This window comes from Hylobates moloch, unplaced genomic scaffold (assembly GCF_009828535.3).
Source record: "Hylobates moloch isolate HMO894 unplaced genomic scaffold, HMol_V3 SCAFFOLD_9, whole genome shotgun sequence".
NCBI classification, from domain to species: Eukaryota; Metazoa; Chordata; class Mammalia; order Primates; family Hylobatidae; genus Hylobates; species Hylobates moloch.
The window spans coordinates 123,072,270-123,096,304 of NW_026652284.1; the positions used below are offsets into that span (position 1 = coordinate 123,072,270).

General features: G+C 58.7%; 2 protein-coding genes across 3 annotated transcripts; both read right to left on the minus strand.

Annotated features, from left to right (window-relative positions):
- Nucleotides 1-3,069: 3,069 nt before the first annotated feature.
- On the minus strand, nucleotides 3,070-5,540 carry LYPD2 (LY6/PLAUR domain containing 2). Its single transcript, XM_032760580.2, has 3 exons — nucleotides 5,403-5,540; nucleotides 4,060-4,179; nucleotides 3,070-3,434 (listed from the first exon to the last, which is right to left on the minus strand). The coding sequence occupies exons 1-3, from the start codon at nucleotides 5,458-5,460 to the stop codon at nucleotides 3,235-3,237; spliced, it is 378 nt and encodes a 125-aa protein (XP_032616471.1). The 5' UTR covers nucleotides 5,461-5,540; the 3' UTR covers nucleotides 3,070-3,234.
- A 10,139-nt stretch (nucleotides 5,541-15,679) lies between these two features.
- Nucleotides 15,680-21,137, minus strand: SLURP2 (secreted LY6/PLAUR domain containing 2). Of its 2 annotated transcripts, none has more exons than XM_032760587.2 (3): nucleotides 21,063-21,137; nucleotides 16,384-16,488; nucleotides 15,680-15,932 (listed from the first exon to the last, which is right to left on the minus strand). In XM_032760587.2, the coding sequence occupies exons 1-3, from the start codon at nucleotides 21,112-21,114 to the stop codon at nucleotides 15,805-15,807; spliced, it is 285 nt and encodes a 94-aa protein (XP_032616478.1). In that variant the 5' UTR covers nucleotides 21,115-21,137; the 3' UTR covers nucleotides 15,680-15,804. The 2 variants fall into 2 exon arrangements, with proteins under 2 accessions (XP_032616478.1, XP_032616476.1); XM_032760585.2 differs by having other exon boundaries at nucleotides 15,680-16,086.
- Nucleotides 21,138-24,035: the final 2,898 nt, after the last annotated feature.

Genomic DNA, 24,035 nt, shown 5'->3' on the forward strand with positions numbered 1-24,035 from the left:
TATGGCTAAAAGGGGAGATGGATGGGTGAGTGGGTGGGTGGAGGAGGGATGGATGGATGGATGGATGGGTGGATGGATGGATGGATGAGTGGTTAAAGACAGGCTTAATATTGTTTCTTCCAAGGTGACCCAGGATGGGTATTTGTGGGCATTCAGGTTGACTTCTCCCCAGGGTACAAATGCTCTTGCAGCCTCTCTGACAGAACTTAGCACAGGTTTGGACACCCCTGGGAGTGGGAATCTTACTCCTTCTCAGGGCAGTACCTGCCCCACTAGGACAGACCTGTTTCAGGCCTTCTTCCATGGGAGCTCGGACTCACCAGTCTGACACCCCCAGCCTTGGTTCTGACCCTGTGTCCAGGCTGCAGAGCCAATCACATCTCACAGGCAAGTCTGATAGCTAGTCAAGTTCCTTGGAGGATTGAGGTTTTTTGCATAGACAGGCACTGAGTGAGCTCTCAGGTTTGGCTGCTGATTTAACAGTGGGCTAGGGTACAGAGGGGGAGGCAAGGAGCTGGAGGTGGCTGTGATAGCTACCCAGGGACATTGGCTGGTGGCTTAGATGGCATGATGACAGTGGGCACAGGGCTGAGGCCAAGGAAGATGTCCTGGCAGTGGGGTGGGGGATTGCTAATGCTGAGATATGGGAGATGGCGGCTGAGGTCCTGAGGGTGCTTTGTCCTCCTGAAGGTTGGTGCTGGGCTCCAGCCTTGTCCTGGCTGTCTTGTCTGCATTTGAGATCCAGACATCCCTGCCCTGGGGTGGGCTGGGCCCTGCTCCCTGAGGAAGTGTGGCAGGTGTTCATCCTGTTCTGGAAGGTCACAGCAGGTGGCCTTGGGGAGGTCAGGAGTAGGAGAGAAAAAGAGGATGGCTGGCAAGGTGGTCTCATCATTCCTCTGATTTCAGGGCCAGATGTAATGGGGCCACAGCAGAGGGTGCTAGAGCTGGCAGGTCCTAGAGAGGAGCAGAGCCCACTCCATCAGCCCACCAGGGGTGGGAGTAGCCTGCACCACCATACACTGAGTTCAACTCCTCCCCTCGCCTGCCTGCTCCTGGCTCCTCTTCTAACCAAAATCTGGAACCACTGGCTCTTCCTTTTCCCATCAAGCCATGTCCTGCCCTGCCCATTTCTTCAGGCTGTGAAACTGCCCAGGGCACTGCACTGGTGGGGCCCTGGGTCCCTGCCCTGGCACCTCACTATAAGCCTCTCCTACCCCACTGGCAAGCTGAGGAGTAAGCCTGGATGAAGGACATGGGTCATAGGGAATCTCAGGGACAGGTACCCAAAAGGTGGCATCATGGATGGTGAGGTTAAGGTCAAAGATAGGGCTCTAAGGCTTGGATTGGGCCTCACTCATAGCCTGTGCTTGGGCCTGAGCTGAGCCCCTTTCCCTATCATTGACTGAAGCCTTTTCCTGATCACACAATCACACACTGAGCCTGGACCCTAGTTACAGATTGAATCCTGATCCTTGGCCCTTGACTGAGTCATACTCCGTGGCTGAGCCACAGGCTCACACATGGAGCCAGGACATCAATCATAGATCAAGGCCTGGCACTGGTTACAGACTGAGCCCTGATCACTGGCCAAAGACTAAGCCCTGATCCTGATTCCAGACTGATCCCTGATCCTGTTTCCAGGCTGAGTCCTGATCTCTGGTCACAGATAGGCCTTGTTCCCAGTCTCTGTGAGGGGTTGTGAAATGCATGTGTGTTTGTAGGGTGTGTGTGTGTGTGTGTGTGTGTGTAAATAGAGTCTCAGCCTAGGCTTTGAGGCCACTTTGTGGGAGTCTTGAGAAAAGCCGGCTGAGAGCTATGACATGTTTGATGGCTGAGAGCATGTCTCCCTCTTGACAAAATCAGAGCTCAGGGTCACAGCCCGGATGGGGCATCCAAGACAGCACTAGAATGTTCCCAGCCTCCCAGGCCCCTTCCTCTCCAGGAGGCTGCCCTCATTTTACCACCAAGGCGTCTCTGACAGATGGTGGCTGTGCTCCGGGTGGTGGGGCCCCTGGGAGCTGGCCCTGCACCATAGCGCCCACTGTGGACTACAGGTCTGGCCCCAGGAAGGTGACACCCAGGGGCCCAGAAACAGCTGCTGGAGCAGGGAGGGTGAGGTGGGTAGGCTCAGTGGGGGTCTGCAGGGTCCGGGAGGAGTGGCAGGTTCCAGGGTGAACATTCTCCTCTTCTGGCCAGGCTGGGGCCCATCTCCTGCCACGACCTCCCTTGGGCAGCCCTTGGGAGGGGCCGGCGCTGGGCAGGAGGGCCACTGGGTCCTGTCCTTCCTCATGTCCTTGAGTTCCTTGTGTGTTTCTAGGACCACGTGCATGTGTGTGCATGCACGTCCATGCCTGTGATCATGGGGAGTCTCAGCCTGGAGGCCTCTGGGGCAGGGGACTCCCTGGAGAGTTGCCTGGAGGACTGGGATGCTGGCCTAGGGCCAAGGTGAAGTGAAGGCCCCTTCTGCACCAGGACTTGTGGCTGCCCTGGGCACCTGAGCCCTGGGCACCTGACCCCCTGGGCACCTGACCCCTGGGCACCCAAACCCCTGGGCACCTGACCCCTGGGAGCAGAGCTGAGCGAGGGCAAGGATGTGAGGTGGACATGTGGGGTGAGCCTGGGGAGGCAGGCAGTGGACTCACTGGGATCCGGCCCGTGGCCTCCTCCTCAAAGCAGCCTCCACCATCAGCCTTGGGGCAAGGCCCTGCTGAGGCTGGGGAGGTGGGTAGTGGGGTGCTCCAGAGGACAACCCCAGCTCCTGGTCACTGCCTTCACCTCCCTTCCACCTGACATGCCTTGCCCTCAAGGCCTGCCAGATCTCTCCATTATTCAAGACTTGGCCCTAATGCCCCCTCCTCCAAGGAGCTGGCCCTGACTTCACCCTGGTAGATGTGGTGCTCCCTTGCCCATGGGTCTCAGCTGCTGTCCCACCCTGGTCAGGCCCCCACATCCTCTGAGGGCAGAGATCTGTATGGTTTGTGTGGGGGTCCCAGGCCCAGTGGCTGTTCTTGCAATGGGATAGAGCTTTAACATCACAGGAAGGCAGGAAGAGAGACAGACGGACAGGAACGGAGTCAGAGATGCAGCTGGGGGCCCCTCTCTCTGCCCTGGAAGGCAGGTCTGTGCCCAGAAAGGAGACTCAGGAGTCCTGGTGCAGGGGGCACTTCTTCAAGGCATTTGGGGCTGGGCCGCACAGGGCCAGCTGGGGCAGGGCCATGGGGGTGGACGGGGACTCTAGAGTCGGAGGCTCAGGAGTGGGAGAAGCGTGAGGGCCCCGCAGTGGAGGCTGTTCAGAGAGGGCGCCCCGTCTACATTGCACAGCTCAGTGTTGCAGCAGGACACGGGCCGGGTCTGGCCGATGCCATCCACGTCTGAGGGCTCACACTTGCTGGCGCAGGATTTGGTCACCGTGGAGTCCCCCTGGAAGGGGTACACTGTGGGGTGCGGGAAGAGTCAGCCGTCAGGGCTGGTCACTGCCTCCAAGCCCTGGTCCCTGCCGGTACCACCTCATGCAAGCCTCACTCTGGCGTCACCCACCCGGATCTCCGTCCCTCCTGGCCCAGTGCCCTCCTCTTCCTCTTTCCTCCCACCGACGTCCGGCTGTCTACCATGTGCCAGGCACACACCTGGCATTCTGCACCCGGCCTGATGGGGCAGTTCCCGCCCCGAGGTGACCGTTGAAACCAAAGCCTGTAAGTGTGCCCACCTCTCCACTCCCCCCAAAACGAGGTTGCAGATGTGTTCCCACTGAAGGACATGAGGGAGAGAGGAAGAAAGGGGAGGGCAGAGGGAGGCCTAGCTCGGGCAGAAAGCCATTTCTGGTGATGGGTGAGGTGGTGGCTGTGCACTGGGGCCAAGCTGGCTGGTGGTGACTGGGCTGGAGATGGCTCTGACCGGCAACCCAGCCCTGCCCGCCTTCCGTGCCCATTGACCTATTTCCCGGGAGTAGAGTGTGACTGGGCTGGAGGTGGCTCTCTATTTCCCGGGAGTAGAGTGTGACTGGGCTGGAGGTGGCTCTGACCAGGAACCCAGCCCTGCCCACCTTCCGTGCCCACTGACCTATCTCCCGGGAGTAGAGTGTGGTCTTGCACATGGTTTCGTTGGTGGTGCAGGTGGCAATGGTGACACAGTCGGACACTCCTGTGGGCTCTGGACAGACGTAGCAGCGCAGGGCCGGCGCTAGGGAGAAGGGACAAGGGCGGTGAGGCAGGCTCCACCCCTCCCAAGCCCAGAGACAGTCTGTCCTGGAAGTCCAGGTCTGAAGAGGACAGTGACACTGGCCAGAGTCGAGATGCCCACCAGCCAAAACTCAGGAGCAATACCAGGAGCCTGCGGCTGGGGACGGGCCGGGCTCAGCCTCGGAACCCTGCATCCCAGAGGCAGAGTCAGCTGCCGGGGGTGGGGATCCAGCTGCAAGGCCCAGGCAGAGCCAAGCCAAGCCCCTTTGGAAGTGTTTGGGAGACTCAGGGGGACCGAGACCCTGGCATCTTCATAGCAAGAGGCACCTTGGGCAGGAAGCCTCGGGTAGGGGTGTGGCTGGGGGCAGGTTACCCCTCAGTTTCCCCATCAGGGAAGTGCTGCTGTGGAGGTTAAGGGATCAGGCCAGGAGGCCCATGGAATGCAGGGTGTGCCAGGCTGCATCCCGGCTGTGTCTGGGTGCCCACTCCTCTCCCACAGGGACTTGCAGGCCGGCAGGGGCGGGGACTGGAGAGGCTCCAATTCCTTCCTGCTCCAGTGACCCTGGTCCCAACCGCAGCAGCCCAGGTGGGTCTGGCTGGCTCCAGCTGGCCGGAGCAGCCAGCTGCACAGTTAGGCCTGACTTCTCTGTCCCCACTGTGGGGACGCAGCGGGGCCTCTGCTCCTCTCTGGTGCACCTGTTTCTGGGAAATGGGCAGAGCCATCCGCCAGGGGCCTCTGGGCCAAGCTGCTTCTGGTTAAGTCCAGGACGTTGCCCCTGATGTTTGTTTCAGGCCCCACATCAGAGAGTCGCTCCACCCCATGTGTCTGGTTTCCCCACTCCTCTCCATCCCTACTGCCACCCCAGCCTCAGAGCCTGCCTGGGGTCCCCTTCCTTCCCCCGCTCAAGGCCCTTCTGGGTGCCCATAGCCCCCCATAAAGTGTGACACCCAGGCTGGTGCTCAGGGATGTGGCTGGCTGGGCCCCCGCCCACCTCGAAGGCCACCCTCTGCTCACCCTCATTAGGCGCCCCCCTCACCACTCGCCCCTCTCTCCATCTCCACCCTCCCCTCCTTATGGCCAGGGGTGGGCCAAACTCCGGCCCCGCTGCTCTGGCTTCTCCTGCCTCTGAGGCCCCTTCCTGGGACGCCCTCCCGGGAACAGTGTGAATGTCAGTGCGTGGCAGCTCCCTCCACCCCAGCTCCACTGTGGGTCCCACACCTCACCGAGCTCTCCGCAGGCAGCCAGCACCAGCACCAGGAGCGCCAGCCGCGTCCCCCGCATGGTCCCGGCCCACTCCTCTGTGCTCTCACCCTAGGCTTGCCTGGCGGGGACAGCAGACACCAAGTGAGGTGGCGACAGACCGGTCTGCTGAGCGGATTAGTGGGATCAAGTTTCCCCAGGGTGGAGGTGTGAAGACCCCGCCCCTCCAGGGGCTCCCCAACCTTCCAGGCTGCTCCTCCCACTCCCAGCCTGGCCCTCTAGGCCCACCCCACCCGCCTGGGACCCTCCCTGGCCCTTCCTCATTCCTCCAGTATCAGGCTGCTCCCCTCCCTGCCCCTTCCTGACCCCTCCAGCTCCCCACCTCCGCCACCATGGCCTGGGGCTGCCCCCTCTTCCCTTTGTGGGGACCTTTGACTCCTACACACCCTATGCCTCGGCTCTTCTCCCCACCCCCCTCATCCAGGATGCCTCGGCTCTTCTCTCCACTCCCCTTATTCAGGACAGCCCCCACTGGCTCACCCCAGGCAGCCCAGGGACCCCCCAGACTGCCTGGAAGGGGGCAGGGGAGTGTGACGGGCCACTCTCTGCTCCTGGCTCCTCAGGGATCCCTCCTGCCTCAGGTCATCTGTGTTCCAAGGCAGATCCGGATCTTCCAAGGCTGGATCTTCCAAGATTCTGGGCTGGAATCTTCCCAGGAGGATCTTGGTCCCACCTCTGAGCTCCTTCGAGTGGTCAGGCTGGGTGTTGGGGGCCTGGGACTGAACTGCCACCTGGACAGCCAGCTACAGGGTTTGCTCAGAGGCTTAAGGAGACAAATGCCAAAAACTACTGGGTCAGCAGAGAAGGTCCTGGATGGAGAGTGGGGTGGGGAGGAGCTGGGGTCTCTTGGGGGTGCTAATCCCATGCCTCCAGCCACCTGCCAGCTGGCTACCTTCCTCTCTAACCTTCTGATAAAGCTGCCCTCAGGCAGGGATTACCACCTCCTTGCAGCTAAGGAAATTGAGGGAAAGTTCCTTACCCGGGGCTCAGACAGGGGACAGTGACTTTGGGTTGGGATGACTCAGGCCATCTTCTGCTCAGCTCCCTGCTCCCCCCACGGACATCCCCCCAGACTGCCTGCTCCAGCCTCCCCAGGTTGTGCCTGGTCTGTGATCCTGCCACCCCCTGCTTCCAGTCCTGCAGCTGCCAGTGTGTAGGGTGTGAGGGTGGGGGGACAGATGCGTGACAAGCAGCCTGTGTCTTCCTGGGCCCTGGCAGTCAAGGCCATGATCTCAGCTAAGCCCAGACTCACACTGGCGCTCTTCAGCCTGAGCGCCCAAATCCCACCTCCTCCTGGTCTTTGCTCCTGCTGTTCCCACTGCCAGGAATGCCCTTCCCTCTTCTGTCCCAGTGGTTGAAATTCTGTCTTTGGTCGACCGCACTCTCCTGCCCGCACCCCCTCCCTGCCATGGCCCTTTTGATGTCCCCAGGCTTTGCTGCTGGATCAGCTCTGTTTGGGATCTGGTCTTCGCCCCAGCGGCTGGGAGAGCCTGTGTCTCCCTGAACACTAGGTGGGGGTGGAGTGTGCAGGGGTGGTGAGTGGGGCACCAAGGATTCCCTAGCGCCCCACTTGTGTCAGAGACTTAGCCTAGTGGATCTCACTTTTCCTCACTGCAGCTTCGGAGGTGCACAGTGCTAATGAATTTATTTTGCATAAGGGAACTGTGGCTCTAAGAAGTAATTGACTTAGGCAAGGCCACCCAGCCAGGGCTGGGTGAAGGCCGAACAGCAGCAAGCCTGTCTGGTTTCGCCACACTGCAATTGGCCATTGATGCTGGGTGCAGCTAACTGGATTAGACACCCCACCCTACACACCCTGGGTTCCTCTTGAGGCCTGACCCAATTCCTCTGCCATGGCATGGCCTAGCTCCTTCCTGTCTTCAGACCCAGGGGCCCCACCTGCGCCTTCTATCCAGAATACACGCCTGGTCTCTAGGCATTCAGCTCCTCCTAGAATTTCCGCCTGACCCCCACTTGAGAGATCCAGGCTAAGCCTTTCTGCAAAGTTGCAGCTGCCTGATTGGGGTGTGGAAAAATGTGGCCTAGCCAGGGTCTGGGCTGGCTTTGTTTGGGAGGACTGTGTTCCAGGAAGACCGCACCCTTCCCTCCTCAGTTCCACCTGGAACTTCTGGGTCATGGCTCAGTGTGTGACCAGAATCTGGGATCAGTGTATTATCAAGATCAGGGCTCAGCATATTACAAATGTCAGAGCTCAGCACGTGACCAGGATCAGAGTCAATGTGTGATCAGGAGCAAGGCTCACCTTGGGACCAGGATCAGGGCTCAGTTTGTGATCAGAAGCAGGACTCAGCATCAGGGCTCAGTGTGTCATCAGGAGCAGGGCTCAGCATGTAACAAATGGCAGGGCTCAGCTTGTGACCAGGATCAAGGCTCAGTGTGTGATCAGGAGCAGGGCTCAGCATGTAACAAATGTCAGAGTTCAGCTTGTGAATTGTATTGGGATCAGTGTGTAACTAGGATCAGGGCTCAGCGTGAGACCAGAGACAGCCTCTAGGGATGACCTCCAACCACAGTAATGCTGCTGCTAAACTGAGGAATTGTCAGGCTGCCACCGGAGCTGCTGACTTCAAGAAATTACCCCTGAACTGTGATCCAGGGATCAGATGGGGCCCTCACACCTGCTCCCACACCACTGCCTCTTTTCTGGGCACACTGAACCCTGCTGTGAAGCCCTTCTCCAGGACCTTCCCCAGATCCCTCTCCATGGGCCAGGGTGAAGATTCAAGTCTGTCACCTAGAGGCACTATGGTGGGGGAGGGCAGCAGAGAAGAGAGGTCACACCCTGGTCCCTGGCAGTTTCTGCTGACAGGTCAGTGGGTCGGATGGTACCCAGGGTGGGATGGGAGCTCAGGTTCCATGGTCTGCCATGTCCCGTGCTACCAGAGTCTGTCCGTGGTCATCTGGTGTCCCATCATCACCCAGTGTTCTGTGTCTGCTCAGGCCCTGTGGTCAGTCAGTATCCTGTGGCCGCCCACACTTACTGTGTCACTGTTTCTGTTTTGGAGTCTGGGCACGGCTTCATGTTGCTGCCGGGTCACTCCCAGGCTACAGTGCAGGCTTGGGCTGAGCCATAATCATCTGAAGGCTCAGCTTGGGGAGGACCTGCTTCTAAACTGGTGTGCAGTTGGCCAAATTCTGTTCCTCACTGTCTGTTGGTGGAGGCTGCCCTCAGCTCCCGGCCATGTGGGCCTGTTCAACGCGGCCACCAGCTTCATCAGAGCCTCAAGCTGCACTAGAGTCTATTGCTGGGTAGCAAATCACCCTACACTTAGTGGCTTAAAACAACACCCATTTTTAGCTCTGGTCTTTCTTGCCATGTGGGTTCGGTTGGACTCTCTGCTCAGGGTCCCGCAGGCCACAGTCGAGGTGTGGTGGGGCTGGACTCCACCTGGAGGCTCCGGAAGGAATCTTCATCCAGACTTACTCAGGCACTGGCGGAATCCGGGTCCTTGAGGTTGCAGGGCTGACATCCCTGTTTCCTTGCTGGGATCTGCGGAGGCTGCTCTCTGCTCTAGGGCCCCCATTCCTCCTTGGGTGACCCCTCCACCTGCCAGTCAGCCACCCGCACTGCATCCTCCTCCAGCTTCAGTCTCTGTCTTCCTTTTCTGCCACTAGCAGACATGTTCCATCCCCGGCTGCATCTTGCACCAAACAGTAAAACCCCCGACTTTGTCATTCTCTCTGCAAGTGCTGAGGTTCACTGGAGGTGGCCCTTGCCTTCCCCGTTCCCACCCTTATGATGAAGTGCAGCCACACGCCATCCCCAAAGCCTCACCTTCCATGGCCACCTCATCTCAGGGGAGGGATTTGGAAGCTGATTTGTTGCTGCCCATCTTCTCGGCTGATGGGACCCTCAGAGGTCAGATGACCAGCTCCAGAATCTGACCCTCAAGGGTCACTTGTAGGTAATGCCTTCTGATGGCCTCGATGGGTCTTGAGGAAAGACTCCTGGAACCAGACCCCACACCCACTGCTTATCAGGGAGGTGGTGGGCGGGGCCTATGCAGGAGCCACCGCCTTCACATGTATACCTTTGCAAGGTGGCCTGCGTCCTGGAAGCCCCGTGAGCCAGGACCCCGTGTGGCCAGCACAGAAGTAGGTGCCTTGCCTGGATTCCTGCCTTCCATATTCAGGAAATAGGAGTCGCCCCTAGGCTCCAGGGCCCCTGGGAAAGGGAGCTGTGGTTTTCCAGCCCCTGCAGCGCCAGGCGGTGCCCTGGCAAGGTTGTGGGTGGAGGCCTGGGCCTTCCACCAACACAGGCTGGGCTCCCCGCTGGCCCCAAGCCACAGTGAGGTGCCACAGGGGCAGCACTGGGGGCCTCTCCCCTGCACCCAGGGACGCCCTGGCTGTGCACAGCCCCGCCTTCTCTGCTCTTGGTGGCTTCTCCTCCATCCTCTCACCCCGTCCACGTTGTGTGCTGTGAGCACCTCCGCTTTGGGGCAGGAGTCCCCAGGCCCCATGTGAGAGGCTGTGGCCAAGCCCGGGGCAGGGCGGCTTCTGATCACACTCGTATGGGATGGCCTCATTTGTTCTTTTGCCTCCAAAAGAGGAACTCCTCTCTTCGGGCAGCTTCCTGGGTGGACGGGGAAAAGGAAGTGTCAAAAGTTTAGGCCTGGGGCACCCTTCCAGGCTAGATGCCAGCAAGGCTCAGGGAGGGCTGGTGGCGTCCAGCGAGGCCTGGGGGCTGGCTAGAAGGAGTCAGGCTTAGAGGTGCTGAGTGGGCAGGAGACACAATCCCAAGTCTGACACGCAGAGCCCTGTAGGAGCTGGCACTGTTCCCCTCTGTGGCCTTGTACCCTGCACAGTCCCTCCCAATTTATGTTGGCAACACCCACCCTCGCCCAGAACCCAGAGGAGCTCTCTGCCACTGCAGCTCCAGGGCCCAGCGAGCCTTCCTGCGCAGCCTGCCTCAGTCTCAAGGGCTGCCCCACCTGGGCTCCGGCTCTCCGGGTCACGCAGCAGCACAGACCAATGGCTCCTAAACCAATGTTCCTATGTTGAAAAGGAAGTGGAGGCACAAACAGCACCAAGGGTTGTACGTTGGAAAGAGGTCTCCCGTGTCCTTCCAGAAGGGATGTGCCCTCCAGTGCCACCCTCTGCACTCACGCAGGTTAGCTCACCTGCAGCTTCATGATGGGAAAACTGCAGGGAACATCTGTCCGTGCATGTTCTTTGCCCCCTACCCTGTTAGGAGCAGCGGGTAGCAGCAGGGCTTGTTCACACTGAGAACCGGAGCCAACTCCACCCACAGGGCTCACTGTTCATGGGACCATGATCCCCTCCCCTCCCCTTCCCTTTTTTTTTTTTTTTTTTTTTTTTGACAGAGTCTCCTTCTGTCAAAGGCTGGAGTGCAATGGTGCTATCTTGGCTCACTGCAACCTCTGCCTCCCGGGTTCAGGTCACTCTCCTGCCTCAGCCTCCTGAGCAGCTGGGATTATAGGTGCATGCCACCATGCCCAGCTAATTTTCATATTTTTAGTAGAGACGGGGCTCACTGCAACCTTTGCCTCCCGGATTCAAGTGATTCTCCTGCCTCAGCCTCCTGAGTAGATGGGATTAGAGGCACATGGCAGCATGCCCGGCTAATTTTCATATTTTTAGTAGAGATGGAGTTTCACCATGTTGGCCAGCCTGGTCTTGAACTCCTGACCTCAAGTGATCCACCCACCTCGGCCTCCCAAAGTGCTGGGATTACAGGGGTGAGACTGCGCCCGGCCTAGACCACGACTTTCCACCCTGCGTCTTCATTCCTGAGCTTCACGCTTCCAGGAAGATAAAGCAGCAAATAGCTATCGTTTATTGAGAATCTTCCCGAAATGCCTATTGACTCTTCAATAGAAACCGTTAGGGGACACCTCAAGACTCAGAACCCATGGCCTCAAAATTCTAAGCTACTTTTTCCGAGTCCTGGCTCAACCCTAACGGAGCTCCCACATTGGAAGACCTACCTCAAATCAGACTCAAATCCCAGGAGCGCTGGAGGGAGCTGAGGTGACCTGTCCTTGGGGTTTTGGTGACATTTTAGGGAGCCAGCATTCAACAAAATGCTAGTGGCATTTTGAAGTTTCCTGGACGGGGCTGATTTGTCCCGCAAGGGCTGCATCTGTGACAGCACCGAGGTTGGTCTGTGTCCTTTCTCACCGCGTGGCCTGGTTGCTCTCCTGCTCGGGGGCTTGCAGTTCTGCTTGGCACCCTCTCTGATTCCCAGAACGGTTGAATTTCTTCTCCTTGGCTTGGCCACTTGAATGGCTTTTTCTGGAAACCTGCTGCTCATGTCTGCTGCTCTTTGGGAATCTGGAAGGATTATTTCCTGTAAACCAAAAATAAAATTCTAAGGCCCTCCACAACCATCTGAATGGACCCTCTTCTTGGCTACAGTATTCCAAAGTGAACCTGAAAAACTGGTTCGGACCATGCCGGGAAAGGGTTGCACAGCCTCATCATCCCTCCTCCCTCCTGGAATGCAGGGAAAGCTGACCAGCATTAACATCAACACAGACCTTCAGTCTGAGGAGAAGCATTTACCATCTATTGTCTTGGAAGCCTGCTACCTGGAGGCTTCATCTGATGATAAAACCCTGCTCTCCACACCCCTTATAATCCACACATTCCTTTCCATTGATTCCAGGTCTTTAGATAATCTTAACTCTTTCAACCAATTGCCAATCAGAAAATTGTTAATCTACCTAAAACCTGGAATCCCGCCCCCCTCCCCCCCCCCCCCCCCCCCCGCCGCCCCCCCCCCCCCCCACCTCGTCCCCTGGAGTTGTCCCGCCTTTCCGGATGGAGCCAATGTACATCTTCCATGTATTTGATTGATGTCTTCAGTCTCCCTAAAACCAGACTGCCCTGGCCACCTTGGGCACATGTTCTCAAGGTCTCCTGAGGGCTGTGTCATGGGCTATGGCCCCTTATATTTGGCTCAGAATAAATGTCTTCAAATATTTTACAGAGTTTGACTCTTTCTGTGGACATTATGTGTGGAGGGAATCATCGCATGTTACATGCATGGCAAATATTTCCTTGTTTGTCTTGTCCTTCAGTTTGTTTATTCTTTTTCTTTTCTTTTCTTTTCTTTTAGATTTTTAGGTAGTATTTATGAATCTCAATCCTGGTTTTGTGTCTTTTCTTTAAAAAAACTTTTAACAGCTTTATTGAATATACTTCACGTACCAAACAATCCACCCGTTTAAAGTGTGTAATTCGGTGGTTTTTAGTATATTCACAGTTTTAGCACATTTTCACCATCTTGAAAAGAAACCTTGAACGCTTTAGCACTCTCGTTGCTCCATTCCTGCGAGAACGTGAAATGGTTATTTTGTGAGATTGTGAGATGGATATTTTGGTTTCCTGACATACAGCTTTTAAAACCCTTGGAATCTCTGGAGTGGCAAGGGCATCTTTTGTAAGCTAACGAAAGGACTGGTGACTGGGGGTCCCCAGGGAGCTTCAGGATGAGGGACAATGGGATTAGAGAGCTGGGACTTCAGCCCCACCCCCAGCCTTCAGGGGAGGGGAGGGGGCTGCAGGTTGGGTTGGTCAGTGGCCAGTAGTTTAATCCATCGTGCCTACGTAATGAAGCCTCCGTACATATCCCAGAAGGACAGGGTTCAGGGAGCTTCCGATAGCAGAACATGCGCAGATGTCTGGGGGTGGCACTGAGAGGGCCTGGAAGCTCCGCACCCCTCCCCGTGCCTGCCCCACGCGTCTCCTCCACCTGCTGTGCATCCGCAGCTTCGTGGCAGCCTGTGTCATAAATGGGTAAACGCAGCTCAGTGTGTCCCTGAGTTCTGTGAGCCGCTCCAGCAAGTCATCAAACCCGAGGAGGGGGTTGTGGGAACCCTGATTCATGGCAGGTCGGTCAGAAGCACAGGCCACACCTGGGGCTTTCGACTGGCATTGGAAGTGGGGCTCACTGCGTGGGACTGAGCCCTCCACCTGCGGGATCTGACGTGACCTCCACGGGAACGGCGTCGGAATTGAACTGAAGACACCCAGCTGGTGTCGGCTGCAGTGTGGCTTGGTTGCTGGTGGAGAGAAATACACACACTTTGGTGACGGGGTGAAGTACTGTATTGTGTGAGAGCAGGAAAAGTACTCTGGCTTTTCCCTATTTCTTTTTGTTTGTTTGTTTGTTTTTTAAGATGGAGTCTCGCTCTGTTGTCCAGGCTGGAGTGCAGTGGCACGATCTTAGCTCACTGCAACCTCCGCCTCCCTGGTTCAAGTGATTCTCGAGCCTCAGCCTCCCAAGTGGCTGGGATTACAGGCATGCACCACCACACCTGGATAATTTTTGTATTTTTAGTAGAAACAGGGTCTCACCATGTTGCCCAGGCTGGTCTCGAACTCCTGACCTCAGGTGATCCACCCTCCTCGGCTTCCCAAAGTGCTGGGAATACTGGCGTGAGCCACCACGCCCAGCCTTTCCCTATTTCTTAATGATCCCTGCCACCCCCTAGCAACCACTCATCTCCTTTTCCTCCCTATAGAGCTCCCTATGCCGGCCACTTCTGAGAAATAGAATTGTACACTGCTTGGCCTGTTGTGTGCGGCTTCTGTCTCACTTAGCGTCGTGTTTTCAAGGCTCCCCCATGTTTTCAAGGCTCCCCCGTGTTTTGGCGTGGGTTGGAGCTTCATTCCTTTATGTGGCTGAATAACATTCTGTGGTGTGGGTCTGTCATCTCTGTCAATCCGTCCATCAGTTGATGGGCATTTGGGTTTTTCCCGCCTTTTGCCTGCTATGAATAACGCCACTGTGAATGTTTGTGCACATGCTTTTGTGTGGACTCGTGTTTACTCTTCTTGGGCCATGCCTGGGGGTGGAATTTGGCCTGGGGGTGGAATTTGGCCTGGGGGTGGAATTTGGCCTGGGGGTGGAATTTGGCCTGGGGGTGGAATTTGGCCTGGGGGTGGAATTTGGCCCAGGTGGCGGGGCAGGGGTGGAATTGCTGTGTTTACAGCAACTCTGTCCAATCCTTTCAGGAACGTGTCGTGCTTTTCTATTCTGAATTATCTAGCATTTTAAAACCTCCTCTTTTTACATCGAAACCTCTCGTTCAGTTGGCATGCCTTTGGCTATCGCGAGAGAGGTGAGGATCCAGCCTTATCCTGTTCTCTCCGCAGTGCTCCACGGCGGCTGCCAGTGAGCCCTGTCCCTCTCCCGCAGATCTGAGAAGCGCTCCATTGTCACCTCAATTCTTCAGCTTATCTGGATATCTCCAGCGCACCCATTTGTCTTCTTCTGTGCCCGGGGCTACTCTGAGAGTTGTCCTGCATCTGGATGTCCGGCGGCCCTGCCTGACACAGCCCCTGCTCGTGGAGCAGCTGAACAACTGCATCAGCTTTCTCCTGTGCTGATTCTTCGTGAGAACGTTGCCAAGATGAGAACAAGAAAGGCCAAGGAAAGGGCCTGGCGGTGTGGTTCGTGGCAGGTGCTAACTCAGTGGGGGCGGATCTGGGTGCTGCAGGTGTTGACTCGCCTCGGCCTCTCCGAGGGGAGTGCCAGGCTTATGTGGGGGTCTCATTCAACCTTGCAGCCCAAAGCTCAGCCATGACGCAATGTTTGCCTAGTGAGTGATCAACGTCCATAAACATCACTTACCTAGTTTCCATGTCCACCCTGAGATGGGCGGCCACAGCTGCCCATCACCTCAGTCTGATTCATCCCACTCCCAGCATCTCTCCCCAGTGCCCTGCCTTGTGTGCTGGGTACCCAGTGGCCCAGAGGAGCTGGAGGCAGTGTTCCCTGCCAGAACTGGGGGTTGCCTAGAGAGGGGCAGGCCGGGCCACTGGCCCAGGGGCATGTATGAGGGCGAGGGTGAGGATGCTGCCTCACCCCTCTCCCTATTCCAGAAGGCCTGCTGCAGCTGTCTTTGCCAATGGCACCTCCTCCCTTCCTCCACCCTGCACAGCCTCCACGTCTCAGCCGGGATGTCCTTTCTCCGAGGTTTCCCAACTCACGCTCTGGGGTAGGGGGATCCTTGTGTGCCCCAGCCCCAACTCCCACTCTGGCTGCTTCAGGAGAAGCAGCTGCTGGGGGTCCTGGGCCCCTGTGCCCTTCAGGCCTGACAGTTGGCTGGAAGTGGGAGGGCCTGTTCCGTGATAAGGGCAAGTGGGGGTGGGGTAGTAGGGTTTAGCCTGGGGTGAGGGAGCGAGGCACCCCCAAATCTACTCCACTCTACCCCCAAGCCCAGGATGGCAGGACTCCACTCTCACTGGATAGCTTGTGCCACATGATCCAATCACATTTTATTGTGGGGGGGTCGGGACCTGAAGGGGTGGCAGGCAGGACGGGCCCAGGCTTGGACAGCAGCAGATTTAGGCAAGACTCCACGCAGGACTTCCCTAGGACAAGTGGTGCTGGATGGTGGCTGCAGAGGCCCGAAGATATGGGCTGGCCAGGCTCGAGGGAGGGGCGGCCGTGAGCCCTGGCGCCAGGCTGTGGGGGCCGTGGGGGCTGAGTGTCCGGGGGCCTGGAGGAGGGCGGCCGTCAGTCATGGTTGCAGAGGCTGGTCTGGCAGCAAGCGATGGATACGTAGGGGCCCACGCCCAGGCTGGGAATGTCGGGGCAGCCTATGTGGCACATCTTGGTGACCAGAGGCAAATCCTCGGTGTTGCTGAGGACCCCTGAGTGGGCAGGAGAGAAACCATAGAGGTACCTGAGGCTCTGGTTTGCCCAGACCCTGCTGCCCCAGCTGCCACTGAGCTGAGGGTCAGACGCCCCAGGTACATGAAGCATACAGGCACTCCTGGGGGCAGACGTGGCCCTTTGCTCATACCCTTCCCTGGGCATCGCTGGTGGACACTCCCCACTATGCTTCTGACTTACTGAGTGCCTGGATCAGGCTCTGTCACCCTCTGAGCCCACATCTTCCCACCTGGGCAAGAAGGGTGTGGCCAGCCCACCGCTGTTCCCCCACTTACGGGTGGCAGTGGTGACGCAGTGGGTGGAGTCCCTCAGGCATCTGGATGCACGGGAGCACCCTCCAAAGCCCGTGCACTGGTGACACCATATGGCTTCAGCTGCAGCTGCGGACATGGGGACAGACAGGACACAAACGGACAGGAGGCAGGTGTGGGCCACCTTCTGCAGTGACGGCACGCACTCATCTCCACCCAGCAGCCCATGCTCCTTCTCAGCGGCCAGTGTCCCAACCCTGTGATCCAGCCCTTTCAGGAGCTGGGCCCCTGTCTCTCACTTTGGGGTGCCTGGCAGCCCTGCAGCTGGAGCCAGCTGGTTGCATCCTTGCCCAGGAAGGAGCCTTGGGCAAGGGTGGGGCTGGGCAGCCCTGGCTTGCAGTGCGATGTCCCAGGGCAGTGGGGGTGCAGCAGCCTGGGCTATTTGGGGTCCCAGGGTGGGGGGTGTGGGGGAGGTGGAGGGGCTCTGAGACACGCTTTCTGGCCATGCCCACTTTTGCCTCTGGGTACTGAGTGGGACCCGTTAGACCCCTGGGACCAGATTCTGGTGGCTGCGGTGATGCAGCCATTCCTGCCTCCACAGGGAGCCCAGGGCAAGGGCGACCTGGATGTGGTGGAACAGGAATTAAAAGAAATTAAAGAATGTGTAGGCCAGGCGCGGTGGCTCACGCCTGTAATCCCAGCACTTAGGGAGGCTGAGGTGGGTGGATCACTTGAGGTCAGAAGTTCAAGACCAGCCTGGCCAATATGGTGAAACCCCATCTCTACTAAAAATACAAAAACATTAGCTGGGCATTGTGGCGTGTGCCTGTAATCCCAGCTACTCAGGAGACTGAGACAGGAGAATTGCTTGAACCTGGGAGGCAGAGGTTGCAGTGAGCCGAGATTGCACCACTGCACTCCAGCCTGGGCGACAGAGCAAGACTGCATCTCAAAACAAAAAACAAAAAACAAAAAAAGGCTGTGTAAACAGAAACCCAGTTGTACGTAAGAAAACCCAGTTCCCCCTGAGAAAGAGAAAGCACTGGAGTCCTTTAAAAATGCGCTGCCCGTTTCTCTGTGGCTAGTGAGCCTTCTGTCCTCCTTTCCCAGGCACTGTGGAGACCCTGTTTCCCTAGTTGTGCAGCTGCAAGGTCACAGACAGATAAACTCAAGTCGTAAAACATGTTTTTCCTTCAAAAGTAAGAAATGATGTAAGGCATGTCTCAATTAATTGAATAACTGTCTTTGATTCTCGCTTCTCTAACATGCTTCCCCCCGCACAGATCTCCCCCGACCCCACGAAATGCTTAAAAGGTAACTTAGCTCTTTGTTCAGGGCTCAGTCCTTTGGATGTTAACCCGACTGGGCCAGTGCACCTGAATAATAAATATCCTCTTCAACCCCTCGGACTCTCTGATTCCTTAAAATATCCCGCTACAGTGGCGGCACCCAAGCAGCAGCAGGGAGCGGCGAGCTCTGCCTCGCTTTATCCAGGTGGACAGCCCGTGCTCTGGCGACACTGTGCCGCTGGCGCTGTTGTGGGTCTGCCCAGCAGTCCTGCTCTCTGCTTTGGGCACTGCCCCACTCCCGAGGCCCGCTAGCCCTCCTGGGCACCCCCCAAGGGCTTCCCTGCTTGCTCTCTGCCCCTCTTCATCCCTGGCCACCTCTGTCCGTTTCTCAGCCTCAAACTCCCTCCCTCCCTGTCCTCACCCCTGGTTCACACACCCAGGACTAGGTAAACAGAGTCCCTAACACCTGCTGGCCCCGGGCCTGCTCTCTCTGCATAGGAGCCTGCAGGGTGACAAGGCCAATGGTGTGACCATAAGGATGTGAGGGCTGCTCTGTCACAGGCACCAGGCGCAGGCCCTGGCTTCCTCTTGAGCTGTGCCCCAGGCAGCCCAGCCTCAGGACACCGGAGCCCTATCCCATCTCTGCTGGGCTGCCCCCGCCTCATCGTTGCCAAAGGTGGAGAAGGGTTGGAGTCAGCCCCGGTCAGTGCCAGCTCCAAGCCCGGGTTCCTGGCAGCGTGGCTCTGTATGCACCAGCACGGAGCTGACCTCAGACCTCAGTGCGCCCCAGGCCCCTGCCACTGGCCAGAGTCCTCTGGTCATCCCTGGGTCCTGTGGGCGGAATCCTCCATTGAGGCACCACGGAGAAGGTGACACAGATGGGAAGTTCTGGCCAGGGCAGGGCCCTGCCATCAGCTTTGGCCCCTCTACCAGCCCCAGAGAGCAAGCTGAGACTCCACCTTCGAGAAAGAAAGATGGTGACAGCTGCCTCCAAGCCCCTCTCTGCCTTCCCACCAAAGTGGCTTGAAGCTCCCCTTGGCTGTCACACCCAACCAAGTGACAGCCAATAAACCAGACATGCCTCTACTCAACATTGGCAGCCACAGGCCACAGCTGGCTGGGGTGGGGGGTAGCAGGGAAGATGGACAGGAGGCTGGGGCACCAGAAGGAAGAGGTGAGGATATGGGTGCCCAAGGGTGCCATGGAGAGAACCAGCTCCTGCCTGTCCCCTACACATGCCACCCTCCCAAGGCCTCCCTGGCTTTGAACTTGCTGTTCCTCCTGCTCTCCGGGCAAAACAATTCCTGGTGCAAATGCCACCCCCTCCAGGAAGGCCTCCTTGGTTTCCAGGGCAGAGTGAATGGTTCCAACTCTGACACACCCACCGTGAGCTGCTGCATCCTGCCCCAGCTGGCATCAGTGTCCCTGCTCCAAGTGATTGTGCTCAGGGCTCCCCCCTCACCCCCACCCAAGCATGAGGGCCTCTGAGGCTGGGCAGGGTGCTCTACCCATTCCTCAGTGCTCCCTCCCCTGCACTTAATGAGGCCCAGGAGAGGCTTGCAGAAAGAATGAATAAATGAATGAATGAATGAATGAATGAATGAATTCCGGGGGTAGTTGCAGGTTGGGTTATCAAGAAAAATAATAATTCTGTCCCTTATCAGAGGGTTTTTGATTTTTAGCAATGAGATCCTGAGGGAAGCAGATAAAATTTTAGCTCCAAACTGGAAAGGCCGCTCGATGGTGACTGTGAGGACACAGGGACGGTGTTCAGTCTGGCACCTGACACACGGGAGGGAGGGGAGATCAGGAGGCAGAAGAGGAGAGAGGAAGAGAGGGAGGAGGAGAGGAAGGAAGGAAGGGAAGGAGGGAGGAGGAAAAGAGAGGAGGAGGGAGATGGGGGAGGGGAGGAGGGGGCAGGAATAATGGAGGGATAAACAGGATGGTGGGATGGGCTCTGTGTGCAGCTGCATGGCTGGGGGCAGGTGTCTCCCACTGGGGACCCCTGTGCTGGCTCTGAAGCAGGCTGGCCCCTTGGGGAGATTGTGCTGTCCATGCATGGCAGAGAGCAGACACCAAGCAATGACAGGGGATGCGGGTGCCCCCGAGAGAGGCTCCCCAATCCTCCAACTGGAAGAGCAGTGAGGCAGCTTGGGGCTTGTTCCTCGAGGGGCAGGTGAGATTTCAGCAGAAGGAAGCGCTCCAGGACCCCTGGTGCAGGGAAGGGCCTCTGGGTCAGAGGGGAGTCCGTGGGCACTGGGCACCCAGGCAGGGGCTCCTGTGATGTGCCACGCCCGGCCTGGATGGCCACCTGACTGCCTGTCCAGTCCTGATGGCTATAAAGGCTTTCTCCAGGTTGAGTCCCCAGGCCCTTGTGTGTCTCGGACCTTCAGCACAGAGCTGGTCTGCCCTGATGACCCCGGGGCAGTCCTCAGGGTCAGCGGCTCAGCCTCTCACAGGCCAGGAGGGCGCCCCTGGGGATGGAGACTGGTGTAAGAGACACCTGAGCCAGCGCCAGGGACTCACCAACGCTCCACCACCTGCTCATTCAGGGCCTGGGAGGCAGGGGCTGCCCAGGTCGTGCAACCCACAGCCAGGGATGCAGAGGCTTGGCCCCTGGGGGACTGGGCTGCTTGGGCTTGGAGGTGCAGGCGGCCGGCAGATCAAGGGGCCAGCTGGTTTTGTTGAGGCCTCAGGGTGGGGGTGGAGACGCCCTGCCAAGAGAAGACCCTCAGGCTCTGCTGGGGGATGCCAAGGCCAGGTGTGCACGGCTGTGCTTCAGGGTCATCCCCTTGGAGTCCTCAGGAAGGCCCTGGGCCAAGGGATCTGAAGCTGGGGGGCAGGGCCAGCCGTAGCAGACGTGGGCACTGTGGGGGTCGAGGGTTGGGGGAGGGGGAGGGGGTAAAATCACCCAGGAAAGCAGGGAGCAGAGGAGAGGACCCGGGAGCAGGAACTGGGGATGGGAGAGCAGAGGCACTTGGTTTTCCCAGGCAAGAGGGAGGAGGGAGTCCCGGGAGGGCGGCCGCAGGAGACAAGCCAGCTGGGAGGCCAGGCCCAAGAGGGCTGGAGGGGGGCAAATTCAGAGTGTGTGTGTGCCTGTGCACGAAGGTGCGTGTGTGAGGGGTGTCACGGTGAGCTGGAGAGGTCTGGGGGCTGGGCAGAGGAAGAGGGGGGTTTGAGCCAAGGGCTGTGCACCCTGAGAAGTGTGGGGGCCGGTGTGGGGGCTGGGGCTGAGCTGGATGGGTCTGCAGGATCACAGGAGGCTTTCGGCGGAAAGCTGCACCTCTTAGATGGTGGGGGGACAGGAATGGGTTCTCCCGAGGTCGACAGTCACAGCCCAGGGCTGGAGGGACAATGGTTGGGCTAGAGTGATAGGGGCCCTGAGCAGGAGGTGGCCCCAGCGCCTGGACTCACCCAGCTGCAGGCTCAGGACGGCAGCCAGCAGGAGCCCAGTGTGGAGCTGCATCTTCTCCTGGTGAGGTCGGGCTGTCGGCGCCTGGCCGGCTGCCTTATACCTGCTGGCACCCCGCCCTGGCCCTCGCCCGCTCAGCAGACTCTGCGGGTCTGAGTCACCGGGCAGCCGGGCTCAGCCAAGGAGCCGCGCTGGGGTCCAGGCAGTAGGGGCCGACCTGGCCCCCAAGCTTGCTGGTTAGGCCTCTGAGCGGGCCTGTGTAATCTCATGAGCCATCTCTCCTTGTCCATAAAGTAGGGATAGCCCTGGCTGACAGGATTGAGGATCTCATAAAATGGCCTGGCACCAGGCAGGTGACGGCCACAGGCCACTCTCCCTCCGCGGCTGGGAAGGAAGTCCTGGCACCAGGCAGGTGACGGCCACAGGCCACTCTCCCTCAGAGGCTGGGAAGGAAGGTCTGGTGGGAAGGAGGGTCTGGTGGGAAGGAGGCTCTCGGGCACCAGCCACCAGCCCACCCCTTACACCTCCAAATGCACATGAAGCTCAGGGCTGGGTGGAAGCCAGTGGCCTTCGCTGTACTCCCACCCTAGAGTGACTTCAATGACAAGACCTCCTCCAAGTAAGCCAGAGCTTTCCCATCCTCACCCCCCAGGGCTGGGAGAACACAGAGGGAGCATGGTTGTGAGCCACCTCTCCGTCATCCGTACCGGGAATCACAGCGATTATCACACTGTGACTAACGCCCCAGGCTCTGTGCAGAGGAGTAGAGGGGACAGAAAGGCCCTTGGTACTAAAAGGGACCCCAAGGGTAAGGTAAGAGCCCAGAAGGGGCACCCTGGAGGGAGGGAGCCATCGGCTGTTCCTCCAAAGGCTGGCCAGGGGCTGGGGCCCCAAAGGGCCTGTCCGTAGCCAGGCAGCCCTGCCAACCCGGGGACCCCTGTGTGTCTCTCGGGCTGCCCACATGGCTTCTGTCCACCCCTGTGTCTAGGGGGCTCCTTATGGCTGGGAGGTGGGCCCAGAAGTGGGGAGATCCTGAGAGAGGGGCTGGCAGATCCAGGCCCTCCTTCCTGGGGCCATGGAGAAGCTGGGGTGAGGAACCAGGTAGCCAGAGAGGTCAGAGATGGTGGGATGGGGTCCTGGGGGTTCCCGCCTCCCTGACCCTGCACCCCCAGACTTCCCCAGGGGCTTGTCTGCCCCTCAGGGGGTGCTGGGGGGGTGGCCTCTCTCCCACGGAACTGGGAGCAATTCCCAGCAAGCCCCAGGAGCCTGCCTGTCTCCCTTCCTGTGCCTGGCTCCGAGGACAGGTCAGGCCTGGAGGCAAGAAAACTCCAGGGCCTGGACCGGGTAGGGTAGACAGGAGCGTGGCTGCATGGAGCCTGGAGTGCCAGCCCAGCCAGGCTGGAAAGGTGAGGCCCGAGCTCAGGCCGAGGCAGTGGGGCTGGAGAGAAGCGCAGACAACGCGAATCCGTTGATTTATTCATGGCTCGGTGAGACGACGCTGGATGCTGGTTAGGGTAAGGATTAGGGCGAGCATTAGCAGCAGGGGCATGGCCCTGGGAAGCACCTGGATCCCAGGACAGAAGACAGGAGGGAGAGACGCCATCCATCCAGCGGGCACTTATGCCCACGACCAGCTGAGCCGGACCAGCATTCCCATTTCACCACCCCTTACTCCTCAAAATGAAAACGAAGCTCAGGGCTGGGCGGAAGCTGGCAGGGCTGTCCACAGGGAGGACTCCCGTGTGTCTCTCGGGCTGCCCAGGTGGCTCTGTCCACCCTTCTGTCTGGGAGGCTCCTTAAGGCTGGGGAGGGCCCAGAGGGAAGGAGATCCTGAGAGGGGCTGGCAGATTCAGGCCCTCCCCGCGAGCTGAGGCTTGAAGAGGAGCGCAGACCACCCAGAGCAGTGGGACAAAGCACCTGCAGAAAAGCTCGGCATCTCCACCGAGGGCCTCTCTCTTCTTTGGACCTTTTTCAGAGTTTCAGGGTTATGAACCAAATCACCTTCATGGGAGAGGACGAATCAGACGCTATGTAGTGGGGGAGGCGGCAGCCAGCCTAGCTCCCCCACTTCCCCAGGACCTCCACCTGGAGGAAGCCTGCCCAGGGCCGCAGCCCTGCCCCCAAAGACCCCAGGACAGACCAGAGCTCCTGCTGGAGCCGGGTGTCCTATGCCGACCCGGCCATGTCCCCAGGTCCCACCCCAGGGTCACTTCCTGCAGCTCTGACTTCTCTAGTGGCTGACTCCAGTTCCCAGAATGGATAACATGCTAGGGTGCCAGAGCCCGCCCAAGCAGCCACTGCTGAGTCACTCGGGCATGCCCAGGACTCAGGTCCACACAGACAGTGGCAACGGCTAGCCCTGGGCATCTACCCCCATGAAGGGGACCCTTGGTTCTGCCAGAGAGATCCCTGAAGTGGGAACTGGGCCCCCATGGTGCCCGGTGCCTCTCCCCCTTTCTTCTGCCGCTCTGCCCTGCACCCAGAGGCAGCACTGGAGGCCTTTCTCTACCACTGAGGGCTTCTCAACCCTCTGGTTCCACTTTTCTCCTTTCAAGCTTTCCATTTTGTAAACTCACCTCCCCATTCCCAGGCTTGGGGGTCTAAGGAACCCCAGCTGGTGGGAGAAGCGGCTGCACTGTGGTGCAGGGGGTGGTGAGTGAGCCAGGAGGCACTAGTGTGTGGCAGCTACTTCACCTCCCTGTGCCTCAGTTTCCTCCTCTGTCAAAGGGGCAAGATAATGGCTCCCATTGCAGGGCTGCTATACAGTGCTCAGGGCCACAGTGCAGTGGGGGGACCCACGTCCGTCGCCACCTTGATGCATACAACCTGGACGAGTTTACTGCTGTGATTTCTGCCGGCGCTGCTGTGCCGGTTCCCTGGTGCTGCACCGGTTCCCTGGTGCTGCACAGCCACGCACTCCCCATGAGTGGGCCTGCCCAGCATTAGCCGAGTGCCTTCTGTGTGCTCTACGCCAG